Genomic DNA, 14,664 nt, shown 5'->3' with positions numbered 1-14,664 from the left:
TTGAATAGTGACATGTCTGTCACTGTCTCGTGCATAAATGCAGGCTATGGTTATCAAACGATAGCTTGCTCCACCTGGAATACAAAAGCTTTTCAATTATGAGAAATCCTGCATGTCTAGTCTGCCGAATACGTCCGCATGCCGAAAACAATCTGACGCCTTGGGGCGACTTGCACGAAGCGCTGACGCATAGTAACATTTTCCCCGCGAATCTGAAGTTGCGGGGACGTAACACGGTACGCCCTTGCGCTGACATACAGGTCAACCGATTGGCATTCGACTATATAATAACTAACAAACTGCCTGGGTAGTATTCTACATTTCATTTGCTTGTAGTTAATTGCCATCATCGATCTCAGTTCAATACTCTATTTTTTTTTTCCGAGAAAAAAAAATGTCATTTTCCAAGATTTCTGCGCCAAAAGCCTTCGTCTTCGACGTTTTTGGAACAGTCGTCAATTGGCGCCAGAGCCTGGCTCTTAGTTTGGAGGCTGCTGCCAGTTCAGCTATTGGAGAACAACAAGTTTCAGACAATGAATCGGTGTTGATTGAACGTGTCAAGAACATGACGCACACTGACTGGGAGTGGTTCGCCTCGGAATGGTGAGAATTGGGCATTGCAATTTATAATCGAGTAAATCAGAGCACTCACAATGGTACAGGTATTCCAGATATATAAACTTTGCACATTCTGCTCAACCGGGCGTGACTGATTTCCTGTTGCAAGAAGAGGTTCATAGACGAACTCTAAAGTTAATGATTTCAAAATACAAGTTCGAGGGCCTTTGGAATGCTCAGCAGCGCGAGGATTTGGTCTTCCTGTGGCACAAGCTCGAGGCATGGCCAGACTCGGCGTCAGCCATTGCGAGGCTGGCCAAGCATGGACCTGTCATTACTCTCTCTGATGGCTCAGTTCAGCTCCTCCATTCACTCAACGACACGAACAGCTTGGGTTTCTCGGAGATTTGGGGTTCCGATACCTGGGCCGCATACAAGCCAGATCCGGCCGTATATGAGGGCGCCGTTGCAAAGCTCAACCTTCAACCGCATGAGGTTGCGCTGGTCGCGGCGCACCTGGGTGACCTCTGGGCCGCCAAAAAGTGTGGCCTCAAGGCTTTCTATGTGGAACGGCCGTTTGAGGAGAGGTACAGCCCGGACGAGATAGAAAAGGCCAAGCTCGGTGGCTGGGTGGACATGTGGGTGCCCTATGGGAATGGTGGACTGCACGGTGTGGCGGATCGTCTTGAATAAATCTGTCAAGAGCTTCGATTTCATGTAATGGACCAGTCTTGGATTCTCACATCAACGTCTGTTTCAAAGCACAGAGGCAGAGTAATAGCAATGCTTAGATACAATGTATCCGATATACTTCCCAAAGTTCTCTGATGCGGGGCGACTTTGCTGTATACTTGGGCATGTATGCATTGTGGAACACAGCTAACCTAGTCTAATTCCAACTATAGCAGGTATCTGTAAATCTATTTCCTCAAGTACAATGGTCACTGAGACCAGCCGTCTAAAAACGTTAACCTGTCCGTTGACCAGGTGAATCAATCAAGATGCGGAGCTCATGTTGGTTCCGAATTCCAATGATTCAAGAGAGGTTCTTGGCCTTGGTTTCTTTGCGAATGTTCAAAGTGGTCACTTGGAATCGGATGGAATCCTCGCCAAGGCCACAGTCGCATCCGGCAGTACTTGGCAAAGTACAAGGCGGATTGCCCAACACAATAACCCCAGTCGAAAAGCAAAATTCAATGGCGCGAGGTGAGCATGAATTTCACAGGGCTGTAGGCGACGTTGACATCGGCTGTCATTGAGGTGCATGCAGGAACCCTGTCTTTCGTCTCAAGTGCGTTCGACAATTATCAAATTGAGACCTGATGTTGATGCCCCGCGGCTAGGGCAAGATTGAAGACGACCCCATGCAACCGCCAATGATGTTGGAAGACTGAGCAAATCCCGCTCCTCGGAGACAAATTTTGACTTTGGAATCCGACAATCCTCCAATCTTTCAAAACACTTGAAATTCGAGAATTACCAAGGAAACTTGCCCGTTGGTCTTTGCAAAAGAGAACAGCCGAATTATACTGTCCATGACGTTGAGAACAATTTGGAGTTGCAAGCTGGCGATCATTGTCGCAGATCACCCCTGGGGCCTTTATTTAGACGACGTCCAGCTTCCAGGTATCGTACCACCACCAAACAATCACTGGCCGGGACAGCGAGAACGGGATGGCCGTACCTGATCGACATTGTGCCGTAACACGTGTGTGTTAAAATCCGGCAGTTGGCAGCTCATGGATTAAAAACCGGCTCTACCTCCAAGTGAGCGACAGGATATTATACTTCTCTCTCTGAGTTTTGATTTATTTTTCCTGGAACGACTGCGTATCTCTTGTAATATCTTCAACGTCTTTCATTCAATTTGATATCTAGTCCATCATTTCACATACTACAATCGTTATTTCAAACATTTATGAAATGAATTGCAGCAATATCGACGGCGATGTCGCGCCTTTCTGCGAGCCAGCCAACAACACGGAAGCCAAGCCCGGAGACAGGCTAATTGGTAAGTCATGCTTAACCCACGGAACTCACGTATTATTCATGTCTACATCACTGACACGAGAGCCAGTGACGTGGGACCCCTCATTCTTTGCCAACAACAGTGTTCTCGTCCAGATCCAAGCCAACTTCAGCCCGTCGTCGGGCAGTGACCCTACGCCCCAGGATGATGACGGCTTCACGTCCAATTCGCTTCGGGCCGGTACCGGGTCGTACTCGGTAAGGAATTTCCAGTGTAATTCCCCCTTTTTGGGGGGGAGTCGCCTCATGAGCAAACATTGTCCGAGGTGGTGCTGCAAGAGCAGACTCAGACAAACTGCTTTGAAAGAGCCGCTTCAAACTCATTTATCCATCCAATAAATAAATATCTAACAATTTGTAGTGGGACATCTCGAGCTCAGTCCTCAATTCGACGTCGGAAAATGGCGTAGATGCACAGCTTTACATTGTCACCGCGGCGGCTGATGGCGAAACCATGCAAAGGACCTTGGGTCCACTCGTCCGCGTCGTCCCAGCGGCGTCGAGTGAGGACAACTTCAGTGCGTCAGGTGGACCAAATCTAGCTGCAATCATTGTTCCCGTCGTCGTGGGAGTGTTGTTACTAATGGCCATTGCCGGCTTTCTGTTCAAGAAGAGGAGGAATCCGGATTGGAAATTGAGGGACATGTTTGGAGTGGGCAGCAAAGATGGATATGGAAGCAGGAAAAGCCGGGCTGAAAGGTCCCTGGGCGCTGGAGCAGTTGGGGTTCAAATGGGTGACATGGAGGTTAGCAGGCCGCAGGACGGCCGGAACGTTTTCAGAGAAGAAATGCAAAGGCAGCAGGCCGCGAGAGTGTAGGATACAATTCTCTCATGTAATTCAAACATATGAAAACATCTTGGTGATTCTCGTGAATGAGTGGGAGTCAATTATCTTGTCAATATTGTGCCGTCCTGGCAAGTTATGAGCAAAGTCTGGTTGATCAGCTCGGATATATCTTTTACGACACATACACGGTCCACAGATGCCCTGTATTGGTGAAAACACCAAATCCGAGCAAACTTGCTGCAAGTCCCTGAATCCCTTTTGACTTGCCCCCCCCCCCCCCCCCCCAAGCCAACAAAAGAGAGCTGTCCACCAGTTCATCTCGACATAACTATTGTGGTCAATGTCCGAATATCGCCACGTGTCATTGGTTGCGTTTAATAATAATCCCCAGTCCATGTAGAGATCCTCACGGCTCCCTTGGCAACAGGGACAGGACTGGCAGCGATTGCGTTTTGGGCAGCACCGCTCTCTATAAAGGCAACCCATGCGATAGCAGCCTTGCGATCAATGACGCATTCGGTAATTGGTCCAAAGCATTCCATTGCTTGTCTCAAAAGAGGCTCCGTGATGCCTCGAGCAAGAGTCGCGCCCCTGATTGCCACTTTTGTGGGAGTGTTCTTCTCATATTCCTCTTCATCGTAGATCTGAAAATCCGGGAATGCACTCCTGGGATCAACTTCCAGCGGCGGTGCTGCCTGCTGCCATTCATTCGATCCATTGGTCTTACCAACACAGTATTTGGCCAAGTGGCCAGTTCCACCACAATTATAACACGTCCGCGGCTGCGAGCAATTCCGAGCCAGATGACCGGGCTGGCCGCAAATATAACAGGAGAAAGCCGGCTGGGGTTTGTGCCCATTCGTTGAAGGCTTCCGAAATCGCATTGAGCTAGCAGGTCCAGTTGGAGGATTGAAGTCATTGACACTTTCCTCGGATACTTCAGAGGCACCCGTGACAGAAGGCTCAGGGGCCGGGGGTGGGGGTGGGAAGGGATGAAGACCAGGTATCCCATTCGATTTTTTAATGTTATCATTGTGTGGTGCTGACGATGTCTTAATGCTCGAACCGTTACTCTGAGTCTTCTGGAGGGTGGGCTCCGCAGAGGGCTTGCGAACTGAGCCTCCGTTGGTGCCGTTCATATGTGGCTGATAGTCGTCTTGCGTTGACCTTGACGAGACACTGGGCGCAGGAGAGCCTCTCTTTGCCGCCTTGAGCCCGACATTCACCTTCACTCCAGGTATCGATACATGTGGTGCTGCTTCATGCATGGGACTTGAGCTCTTCAGGGGTTGTGTGCTAAGATTTGCCTTCTTGTTCTTTTTCGCCTTCTTGCCGGTCTGTCCGTTAAGACACCCGTACTTGTCCTCAATGTCCTTCTGGTACGCTGAAACCGGCTGCTTCACCTTTTCTAACGGAGGTGTTGACCTTGTTGGAGGATCTGGTTCTGGGTCTGGTACAACTTCTGGTTCTGGCTCTGATTCGTCGGCAGCTTCTTCCTCTACGGGCGTAACTGTGGATTCTGGTTCTGGTTCTGATTCTTGCTTTGGTTTAGGCTTTGGGAGATCCTCTCCTTTCGCTCTTCTCTCAGAAAATTTGGTGACACACTGCTGACATAGGAAGCTCGAGCAAAATGGGCACTCGAACGCTGTCATGCCTCCCTTCTTTCCACAGGTACCGCACTTGAATTTCTTTCTCTGAGGAACCTTGTTGCAAAAGTCGGAGTGCAGACATGTCTTTAGCTTCTCATCCTTGGTAACAGCACCAGCCTTCTGCCAACGTTCATCCTGTTTGGACTTCTCGGCGTCCTTGCGTGTATCCTTTTCCTTTTGAATGGCATTCTCTTCGGCTTGTTTGGCCTGCTCCTTGGCCTTCTTCCTGGCCGCTTCGGCTTCTTCCTTCTTACGGCGCTCCTCTTGAATTATTGCTTGCCGCTCGGCGTCTGCACGCTCTTGCTGCTGAAAGAATTTCTCCATATCCTCATAGGTGCGAAAGCGATTTCCGCCGAAAGTGAAGCCACCATGTCGGTGTCCGCTGCTAAAGTAGGGCCGAGGGCCAGGACCAGTGCCGCGGGGCCCAAAGGTAAAGTCGTAATAGTATTCATCGTCGTCCTCATAATCCGAGTACCATTCTCCATCTTCATAGTCGTCTTCGTCGTAGCAGTGACCACACGTACATGTGCCTCTAGTAGTTGGGAAAGTGTCGTATCGCCTCCGACCAGCGGTACTGGAAAGAATTTCATAGGCTTGCTGGACCTGGAGCATAGACTCGAGTCAGAGATTGGACTGGGACAGGGTGTGTAGGAGAGATGGGCAAAGGGAGGAATGTAGTCGTAGCGGCATGGATAAACATGGCAGGAATACAGAAGCTTACCCTTTGAAACTTGTTCGTTGCTGTTTCCTGATTAGTTGGATTCTTGTCTGGATGGTGGACTCTAGCCAGGCGTCTATAAGCAGCGGTGATCTCCTGCGAAGTGGCTGACTTTGAGACACCAAGCTCGGCGTAATAGTCGAACGAAGGCGCTGGAGGCCCCATGTCGTCTCGTCTTGCTGCGAGTGTGGTGCAGCTTTTCAAAATTTGATATTCACGTAATCCGAATTCAATCCGCAACGGATAAGGGTAGATAGTGGCACGTGAGATTTGAGCATCGGCCTGGGGCGTGGGAGGGGGGCGCGGCAATGCAATTGAAGCTGCTGCGGCTGCGATTTTCAGTCAGACTGTCAGATCGAAGGGCGGGCACTTTTTCGTTTGGTGGAGGAACGAACCCCGCGGTTGGTGCACCAGGCAATAATTCAAAACTGCCGCCTCCAAGATCCTGGAGCTCCTTCGCTGGGCGGCCAAATAGGAACCCTGGAGCTGGGTGCTTGTCCTGCGATTATTGAAGTGTACCCCAGGAAAAAGAGAAGTTTCCCTAGGCAAACGAACAAACGCCCCGGTTTGCAAGGGCCAAAAAAGTGTGGTGGGTGAATGAGGTCAGTTTTGGGCATATCCTTGTAATGCCCGACGGAGGAGAGCCACTTTCCTCCTTCCTGGCGTGTTTTTAGGTACGGAACAGCAAAGGATAGTTCTCCTCGTACCCCTTCCGCATACCACTAGAAGGTACTAAGAAACAAAAAGAGAAGCCTAGATGCGGACGGTAATGACAGTCTGGTAGCTTGCTGTTTGAACCGCACGAATTATCAAAAAGACTGACGAAACTAATTGGCCAGCCACCAACAATTGGACTGGGCGAAATCGAACACGTCTGTGGATTGAGGTACTCATTTACCAAGGTCGACCATTAGATTTGGCTGTGTGTCAATGAGGTACCGCGCTCTCCTGTGCAACATCACTCGGATCGAATTGCCTTCTGAATTGGCTCGGCAGTCGAAAACTCAGAGTTTGCAAACGAAACGAGAGAAGAGAGCGAGCGATGGGTTGCAATGCTACAAGCTGAGAAAATAGTCAGGCTGACAAGATAGCCAGATGGTAACCCTACTGCAGTGTACACATGTACAGTGATTGCCAATCAGGCAGCTGTACATATGACCGTCTTTTGTTCCCAAACAGCCCATGTTATGCAGCGCCAGGTTGCCTGCAGGCAAACGAAAGTATTTCAAAGGCCATGCCGTAGACTAGAGCGTTGGCCATCTGGTTGCGCACATCTGGAAACGTGCAGCTCTGCCAAAGCCAAAATTTCATCATCATATGTTGGGAGGGGGGTCTAAAAAGCTGCTGCTGAGACGCAGTATACTGCACCTTGGTTGGGAAAAGTTGATGGGTATATAGCTAGCCTGGTCAGAATTGGTATTCACTCTTGTCAGACAATGCTGTCTCGAGATCTCTACATGCACTACTCATGGCTAACATGAATGGATATGTCATATTGGGCATGCCAAGACAGTAGCGGCAAGACATTCAATTCATGTCATCTATGTCTGGAAGTAAGTCCTCAGATGAAGAGCTCGAGAGAATGTCCCCTAAGAAGAAGTCAACTTTGCGGTAATCAATGCCGTGCCGAGCCTTCATGCCGTCGCTTCCTCCTGTCGATGTACCTCCTCCTGATGTTTCTTTGCCGTGGCTTCCGCCTTGCCACGCTTTTTTCTTGCTCTCCGTACTGCTATCTCAACTTGCTCCATCTCAGCATTGACCGTGACAAGCCGTGGTATGATATCTTCCACAGCTTTGACGTTTTGAGCCTGAGCTTGACGTAGAGGGAGCGGCGCCAACAGGCCAAACCATTGCAACGGATTCTTTCTTCGAGGGGCCTTGTCTTCATGGACTAGTGGCTCTTTGCCATTGTGAGACACGTTGGCATCTGTCTCCTCTTGGGCGGGATCTTGCGCACCGACGGCTGCAGCTTCCGTTTGGCACTTTTGTGGTGCTGTCTGGTCCAAAGTTGCACCAGCTACCTTGAATACGGCGCATCCGTTGTCGTCGAGAGAGATTTCCAACTTCCGAGAGGCCTGAACCCGGTCATCGTAGTGGTTCTGGCCGAATCTCATGCCTCGCTCGGCTGAGAAGTTGGCTCTCGCAATATTCTGGTAGATACCAGCCTGTAGGGCGTTGAGGTTGGCGCGGAGGGTGGTGTATTCATCAAGTAACAGGAGGTAACGCTCCAAGAGAGTGTCGATCTCGTCGATGCCCATGATTAGTGTAGCAAATCTGCTTGAAGTACTTCGCCTAGACTCTGGCGTTGGATGAGGAATGGAAATGAGCGGCGCAACAGCCTTGCTTCTAGAAGGCTTCTAGATAGTAGTATCCTTAGATGAGCTTGTCCAAGGCTGTGTTGGTACTGTGCTCATGCACGTCAGGTCCCTGGCAAGCACGCATGGGTAATGTAGTAAAGCTCAAGTTTGTTTGTGACCATTGATGGTGGAATGGGTATGTAGTAGAGGTCACGCGTTATGGTTTAATGTACTACATACCACATTGCGTAGTAGGTGCACTACTGTGTAAGCTCCATAAGATTGACAGCGCTAAAGTCGCTCGTCCCTGTGGGCAATAAACGTGGCGGCGGGTGGGGGCCCAGGGCTGATACACACAGTATCCTAGACTGGGGAGGTATGGTCCTGTTTGTAAGTTGATGAAAAATTACCAAGATGTCCCATTTTACAATCTCTCTACCTGATGGCTTATTATTGCTCAACTCAAATTGATATGTTCTCGAGGTCTCTGATTCTTTGAATGTATTGCTTGATCGGGAGGATCTGACACGAAACAATGACGCTCAAATTAGGGCGCTTGCAACTTTGTCAAGAAATTGGGTACTATCGCCTACCACTTACACGCTTGAACTGCCCCCGTATCTATCTATGCAAGTATTCGACGTGATTATCAGGCATCGCACTCGATTTCTCAACGAGGATAGATTACTTTAGCATCTTCCAGGTATTTCAAGTGCTGGTTGCTGTCTACTTTGATCTGACATCCAAAGATGACCACTTTTAGCGAAGATTGGCCATGTTCTGATGCGTCGATCCTTTTCCAAGTGCCTGGCTTTATCTGCCTCGACGTCCCTACCAGGTATGCACTACTATCTTCCTTGCGACCATCACGGATCAGTCTCTGAACCTGGCTGAATTCCGGAAAGACATAATCTCTCCCCCGAGGTACAATTGTTGCCAAGTGGCCATGGTTGTCCTGCTGAGCAATGGGAAACCGCCAACAAAAAAGCCCGTAAGCAGATCTTGAAGGCATGGCAAACCAGGATTAGGGTCGATTAAGATTGCAGCCAACGTCACCGTCATCTCCTTTCTTTAAAATCCATGCTCACAATCACGCAAGAATCCCAGCGATGAGCGGCACTCGGAGCCTTCCTGTCTCAAGAACGGGGTTAATCATCAGGACATGTACATGTCGACATGCACAGTTTGAGGCGAAAGAACAAAAAAAGAAGGGGGGAAAAAAGAAGCACCGGGCGTGACGAGATCTCTGATTAACCCACGATCTAATTCTGAATACCACGCGGCGTCAACTTGACTTTAACAAGTTAGCACGTGGTTTCCTATTCTTTTTTCTTCTTCTTGCCTTTGCACAAAATGCGCTTTTCGCCAGCTTGTGTGTGACTTGCTTCAAGTCAGACCAAAGTTCCCATCGGAGCCCAGTCGAACACATCACCCTGATAGTGCCTTATCGGTCGTACTGGCTTCCGACTATCGCCCTCGAAGGTTCAAGGAGGGCAATTAGGAGGGCAAGCTGCATATTGAATCCATTTGGGCACATAAAATACACGGTTTCATGCTGCATGATCCGCAAAATCCAGCCTGCTCACTTGCTGGCCAACGTCTGTCAACCTATCGTGGCAGGGTCTGATATACGAGATCGGCCGCTTTTAATTGGAAATGACAGGCTTGACGTTCTTCGGTCCAGAATGGAGGCATCAGCCTCACTCAGCTTGAGTGACAAGACAAACAGGCAAACCTATATGATTACATATATTGAACTCACGAGTTAATGATTCGGGGCACTATTGCTATCCCTTCAACGCTCCTCACATACTTGGAAAGGCATAAGCTGGAGAACAAGTGCCCATTTAACGTATGATGCATGAGACCTGGACGAAGCAGCATGTACGAAGTACTTCGTACATCACGTAGTCACTCCCCTAGGCCGTGTATCTCTCAGCTGGAGCGTGTCTAGCAGGATCCACAACGGCTTTTCCAATCCGTAGATGCAAGTATGTCCCAAGGTCCATGGCTGCCCGCATGTAGCGGACGTTGAAATGCAGTAGTCACCATAGAATGAGGCCACAAATTCGCAATTGCTGCTGTTAAAGTCTTTTAATTCACTCGCGACCAACGTGGTACATGACCTGCATAGCAAAGAGACTTCCAAGCGAGATTGATACTACAAGACCAACAGTCCCATGGACGAAAAGCACAGTCTCGGGGTCCAGTGATTCTGCGTCCATAGAAGCAAAGGCAAATTGAGACCACAGTGAGCGCGTAAAAAAGTACAACACAAGAAGTTATGAAGGACGATCTTTCTTAGGCCTGGTTGATTCAAGTTTAAGCTTATAAGAACGAATCCTTTAGCTGGACCCTTCTGTGCACGCTTGAACTGAAGGACCGTACTTGGTATACGGAATATCCCATATCCACCGCTCAAGATCTGTGTAGTGACTCAAACAGAGTATGTGCTTACCGAAGTCCACTAGATACTATGAACCAACCTGACCACAGTCGACATTTTTATGGACGCAAGTGTATTTCCTTGTAGCCTACTGCTAGCCAGTACCTTATCTACAACTCGTGCAAGTGACATTGTTCGGTACTTGCCATGAGTGAATGGATATTCGAAGTCTCGGGCTTCCTAGCCTTGAGGATGGCCAAGCCCAGCAATGAGCCCCCATCAATTCGTAATGCCCGTTGACGTTCCACACAGAGGTGATTGTAACTTGATCTACTCCATAGCTTGTATTCGTTCCCGAAATGCATATGATGAGTCCAAGTACGGAATATCAATGGCCGATCCACAGTTGTAAAAGTAATAAGAGGTGCACTAGCTGTTCCCCCGCAGCCCTTAACTGTGTATTTCCACGTCAAATTTCATTTCACATGAATCAGCTACCACGACAGGACAAGGGCAAGCCGGTTCATCACACAGGCCAGGCGGCGGCTACTGCAGAGGTAACGGCCCAAGGCCAACACAACAGTCACCGTAGCACGAGCCGGCAGCAGTCTATTCAGGATCATCTCAAGTCCGTTAGGTAACTGGTTCCCATCTGTACCTGAGCTACCCAGTCAAGTCTCAGACGATGTGGTTCGCATTTGCACGATGAGGCCTTGGAAATTTCACCGCGTTCCGGGTCCATGTATACGAAGCATGTGCAAGGTAAAAGGAGACCAGACCCGACCCTGTGGTGCTGTACGAAGTACTACTACTATTCAATGCAGCACTGAGCTGCATTTATTCTGGTCATTACCCAGTACAAGCGCCCGGCCGGATGCTTACGAGGTACTCTGTAGCGCTTGGACCCTGGAATACTTGACATTCATACCTAATAACACCACTCTCGTAGTCACATAACTCTACTCTGTAGGGCGGTTTTTTTTTTCTTCCTCTTTCTCGCCCTCGAAAATCTTTGGGTAGTTTCCTAGGGATGACGGCAGCTCTTGGCATGATTTTTCAAGTGTCCAATCCTCTCCCTGCGTGGTACATTGAATAATAACCTACAATGTCAGTCTTGTATACCAGAGGTCGGATGCAAGAACCAACAAAGCAAAACAACTTTGATCCACTTTCTAGAATGGATCTATGCTTATTCTATTTCGCAACAGGAGAAGTACTATAAGTGTCAATAGCGCTGCACCTCGCATCGCATTGCTTGAAATACTCGAATAATAAAGCAGGAGAACGCAGATGAAAAGAAACAACAATAACAATAATAATAAAGTGGATGTTCTCTCGTGGACTTTTTGTCGCACAAGTCGCTTAGTCGCATATCCATCCGGCTTCGAAGGGGACCCCGGCTCCATCGCCCAGTGCTCCTTGGTAGATACCCCCATCAAACTGGGGGGCTTTCCGGGCTGCGTCCATCCAGTTCCAATCAAGCAATCAATCAAATAAACCAGATCCCAGCACGCGCAGAGACCAAAGCACTCGTTGTGGTTCCTTTTCATGAATTGCCATCCCTCCCCGAAGCTCGTCACAGGCCTTAGAGTGGTCAGGTCCTGGTCCTGGTCTGGCCTGGTCCTGGTACGGAATACTGGTCTGGTTTCCCCCTCCTCCCCGGTCAAAATTCCCAGTCGCTGCATCCATTATCAACAGCTGCCCGCATTTTCGCACAGTTCGACATCATAGCCATCCATAGATTCCTACCAGCTGGTGCTGCCTGTTTGCCGGACCGAGCGTCATATCTGGCCACTGGTTATCCCTACTTCCCATGCCGCCCAGGCCGCCTTCCAGTCTTCCATGATATTTCCAGTTACATACAAGGTACCTTGCCTAGTTGAGGGTTCAGCGAGCTTTGCTACATTAGTTCCGACCCAATTCCCAGCAGCGACACACAGAATAGAGAACCTACCTGACCTAATAAGCCTGCAGCTCCGGCTTCACACTGTCCCTGCATTAGGTAGGACTGGGACAAGAAAACGGACAAGAATCCTGGCATTTCATCATCATTTGAGAAGGGAAAAAAAAGGCTTTTTTTTTTCTCTCCCTGCGTGGTAATCAATCAATCAGCACTCTTTTGGGCGTCTGGTGCCAGCTTCCATTGCTCGCCAATTCCACCAACTACCTACCTACAGTACCTACCTGCCTCCTCCTGGCATAGGTCAATAGCTACGACGTATTTGAGCCAAGCCAAACACAATTTCCAATCCCCTTCTCTCCCCCATCCTCTCCCTATATTCTGCAACACCATCCTTCTCTTCGTTCCAGACCGACGATACTACCAATCAAATCGTGTCACTCTTCGGAATCTCAATTATTCGTATTTTTTTTTCTTCTTGCAACTTCTTTTTCTTTGCAGTCCGGGATTGTGCAAAGGAAAACAAGTCCAATCCCAATTCATACTATCTCCTTTTCCTGCGAGCATTGAACTGCGCGTATCATACAAATTGAGCCAGACCAGCCGATAAAACACCGCCTCAGGGCCCCCCTCCCTCTGCCGATTCTCCATTTTCCCATTAGATACCCTACTACTCCGTACCTACTACCTTGACCTGCCTACGATCTTTCGTCCGTCCGATTTCATTGTAGGTCCCCGGCGAGCATCAACAAAACCAGTCGAAACACCGATCGGCGGGCAACAACCTCGAAAAAGTTGGCGCTTGACTGAGTTTATCGGTCCACTCACCCCGGCGAACTCCTGTGTGCCGCTCTCCAGCTGCCTGCCTGCCTGCCCATTTCCAGCTGCCACTCTACTACTGTAGTTTAGCACCAACAGAAGACGATAACGGGAAGCTCAACCACTTTGGATCCTCCCCCCGACTCGACTCGATAGATACTTTACAACTCGCCTTTGCATCCCTTCCGCATCGAGTCCTCGCCGCTCGACCAGAGCGCATTCACACTACCTAGACAAAATGGTGGTCGCAACGATCAAGTCAGTCATCCTCCCTTTCACCGCCCTCGTTTGCCGCCATTCAACCCACTGCGTCGTCGTGTGTCAAATCACCTCGGCTGCTGTCATGCACCCGCCATACTCTTGTCGAGCCTCTCAAAGCGGGACGCCGAATTGTAGACACCGAGATAGTGCGTGTTGCTGCGATGCGACCGTGGGAGAAAAAAAAATGCAGATCTACTTTCTAATGATGTCAAAGCTAACTTGTGATTGCTTTTTAGATGCGTGGTCGTCGGTGACGGTGCTGTGGGCAAGACGTGTCTCCTGATCAGCTACACGACAAACAAGTTTCCTTCGGAATACGTTCCTACAGTCTTTGACAACTATGCAGTCACTGTTATGTGAGTCGCATCCTCTTGGCAACCTCTCTCCTGCACGTTGCATACCACATGGGCAGTCGCATCTATGACGTCGATGTGTGGACGCATAATTCTTGAAATCGGCAATGCTGCTTTTGGAACAACCAAAGCGAGGATGCATGTTTGATGCAACGAACTAGAGGCTGATTGATGTTCCTTGTGCAGGATCGGTGACGAGCCATACACGTTGGGACTCTTTGATACAGCCGGTCAGGAAGATTACGACCGACTTCGACCTCTGTCCTACCCTCAAACAGATGTCTTCCTTGTATGCTTCAGCGTCACTTCTCCGGCCTCGTTCGAAAACGTGCGGGAGAAGTGGTTTCCAGAAGTTCACCACCACTGCCCCGGCGTCCCCTGCCTGATTGTTGGCACGCAAACCGATTTGCGCGATGATCAAAGCGTCAGGGAGAAGCTGGCAAAGCAAAAGATGCAACCCGTGAGGAAAGAGGATGGTGAGCGGATGGCCAAGGAGCTGGGCGCTGTCAAGTACGTCGAGTGCAGTGCTTTGACGCAATATAAGCTTAAGGACGTATTCGATGAGGCAAGTTTGCAAACCATCTTTTCCTCGGCAGAGACATATACATGTCGATGAAGGGGCACTTCCTGTCTCGATCATTCGCTAACCGCTAGCAGGCAATTGTCGCAGCACTGGAGCCCCCAGCTCCTAAGAAGAAATCGCACAAGTGCTTAATTCTGTAAAGTCTCCCACCCTCTGGCGGGAACCCCACGCCGCTTCACCTGGGGATCGGCCACGTCGTTTTGGACGTGGATCATGACAGCGGCATAGAGGATCTGAGGCAGTATGATACCCCTCCCGGGCTTCGGAAACTCTGCTCTTGCATCACAGCGATCTAGACCTGCAGGGAAAAGAAGAGGAATTTGAG

The 14,664-nt window shown here is 49.5% G+C and overlaps 5 protein-coding genes across 5 annotated transcripts; 3 read left to right on the top strand and 2 right to left on the bottom strand.

Annotated features, from left to right (window-relative positions):
• Positions 1–394: 394 nt before the first annotated feature.
• Positions 395–1,251, top strand: PFICI_12175 (uncharacterized protein; the record flags this gene model as incomplete). The annotated part of the gene is made up of 2 exons (XM_007840756.1): positions 395–603; positions 663–1,251. 2 exons carry the CDS (start codon positions 395–397, stop codon positions 1,249–1,251), a joined length of 798 nt encoding a protein of 265 aa, XP_007838947.1.
• Positions 1,252–2,481: 1,230 nt separating this feature from the next.
• PFICI_12174 (uncharacterized protein) lies at positions 2,482–3,403 on the top strand (the record flags this gene model as incomplete). Its single annotated transcript, XM_007840755.1, has 3 exons — positions 2,482–2,569; positions 2,636–2,784; positions 2,948–3,403. The coding sequence occupies 3 exons, from the start codon at positions 2,482–2,484 to the stop codon at positions 3,401–3,403; spliced, it is 693 nt and encodes a 230-aa protein (XP_007838946.1).
• A 344-nt stretch (positions 3,404–3,747) lies between these two features.
• On the bottom strand, positions 3,748–5,905 carry PFICI_12173 (uncharacterized protein; the record flags this gene model as incomplete). The annotated part of the gene is made up of 2 exons (XM_007840754.1): positions 3,748–5,625; positions 5,744–5,905. The coding sequence occupies 2 exons, from the start codon at positions 5,903–5,905 to the stop codon at positions 3,748–3,750; spliced, it is 2,040 nt and encodes a 679-aa protein (XP_007838945.1).
• A 1,469-nt stretch (positions 5,906–7,374) lies between these two features.
• On the bottom strand, positions 7,375–7,998 carry PFICI_12172 (uncharacterized protein; the record flags this gene model as incomplete). The annotated part of the gene is made up of 1 exon (XM_007840753.1): positions 7,375–7,998. One exon carries the CDS (start codon positions 7,996–7,998, stop codon positions 7,375–7,377), a length of 624 nt encoding a protein of 207 aa, XP_007838944.1.
• Positions 7,999–13,380: 5,382 nt separating this feature from the next.
• PFICI_12171 (Cell division control protein 42) lies at positions 13,381–14,372 on the top strand (the record flags this gene model as incomplete). The annotated part of the gene is made up of 3 exons (XM_007840752.1): positions 13,381–13,400; positions 13,640–13,759; positions 13,943–14,372. The coding sequence occupies 3 exons, from the start codon at positions 13,381–13,383 to the stop codon at positions 14,370–14,372; spliced, it is 570 nt and encodes a 189-aa protein (XP_007838943.1).
• Between the last annotated feature and the right edge of the window lie 292 nt (positions 14,373–14,664).

The sequence above is a fragment of the Pestalotiopsis fici genome (assembly GCF_000516985.1).
Source record: "Pestalotiopsis fici W106-1 unplaced genomic scaffold PFICI_Scf_9, whole genome shotgun sequence".
NCBI lineage: Eukaryota > Fungi > Ascomycota > Sordariomycetes > Amphisphaeriales > Sporocadaceae > Pestalotiopsis > Pestalotiopsis fici.
Note: the sequence above shows the minus strand (reverse complement) of the source record. Positions and strands in the feature narration are given on the sequence as shown.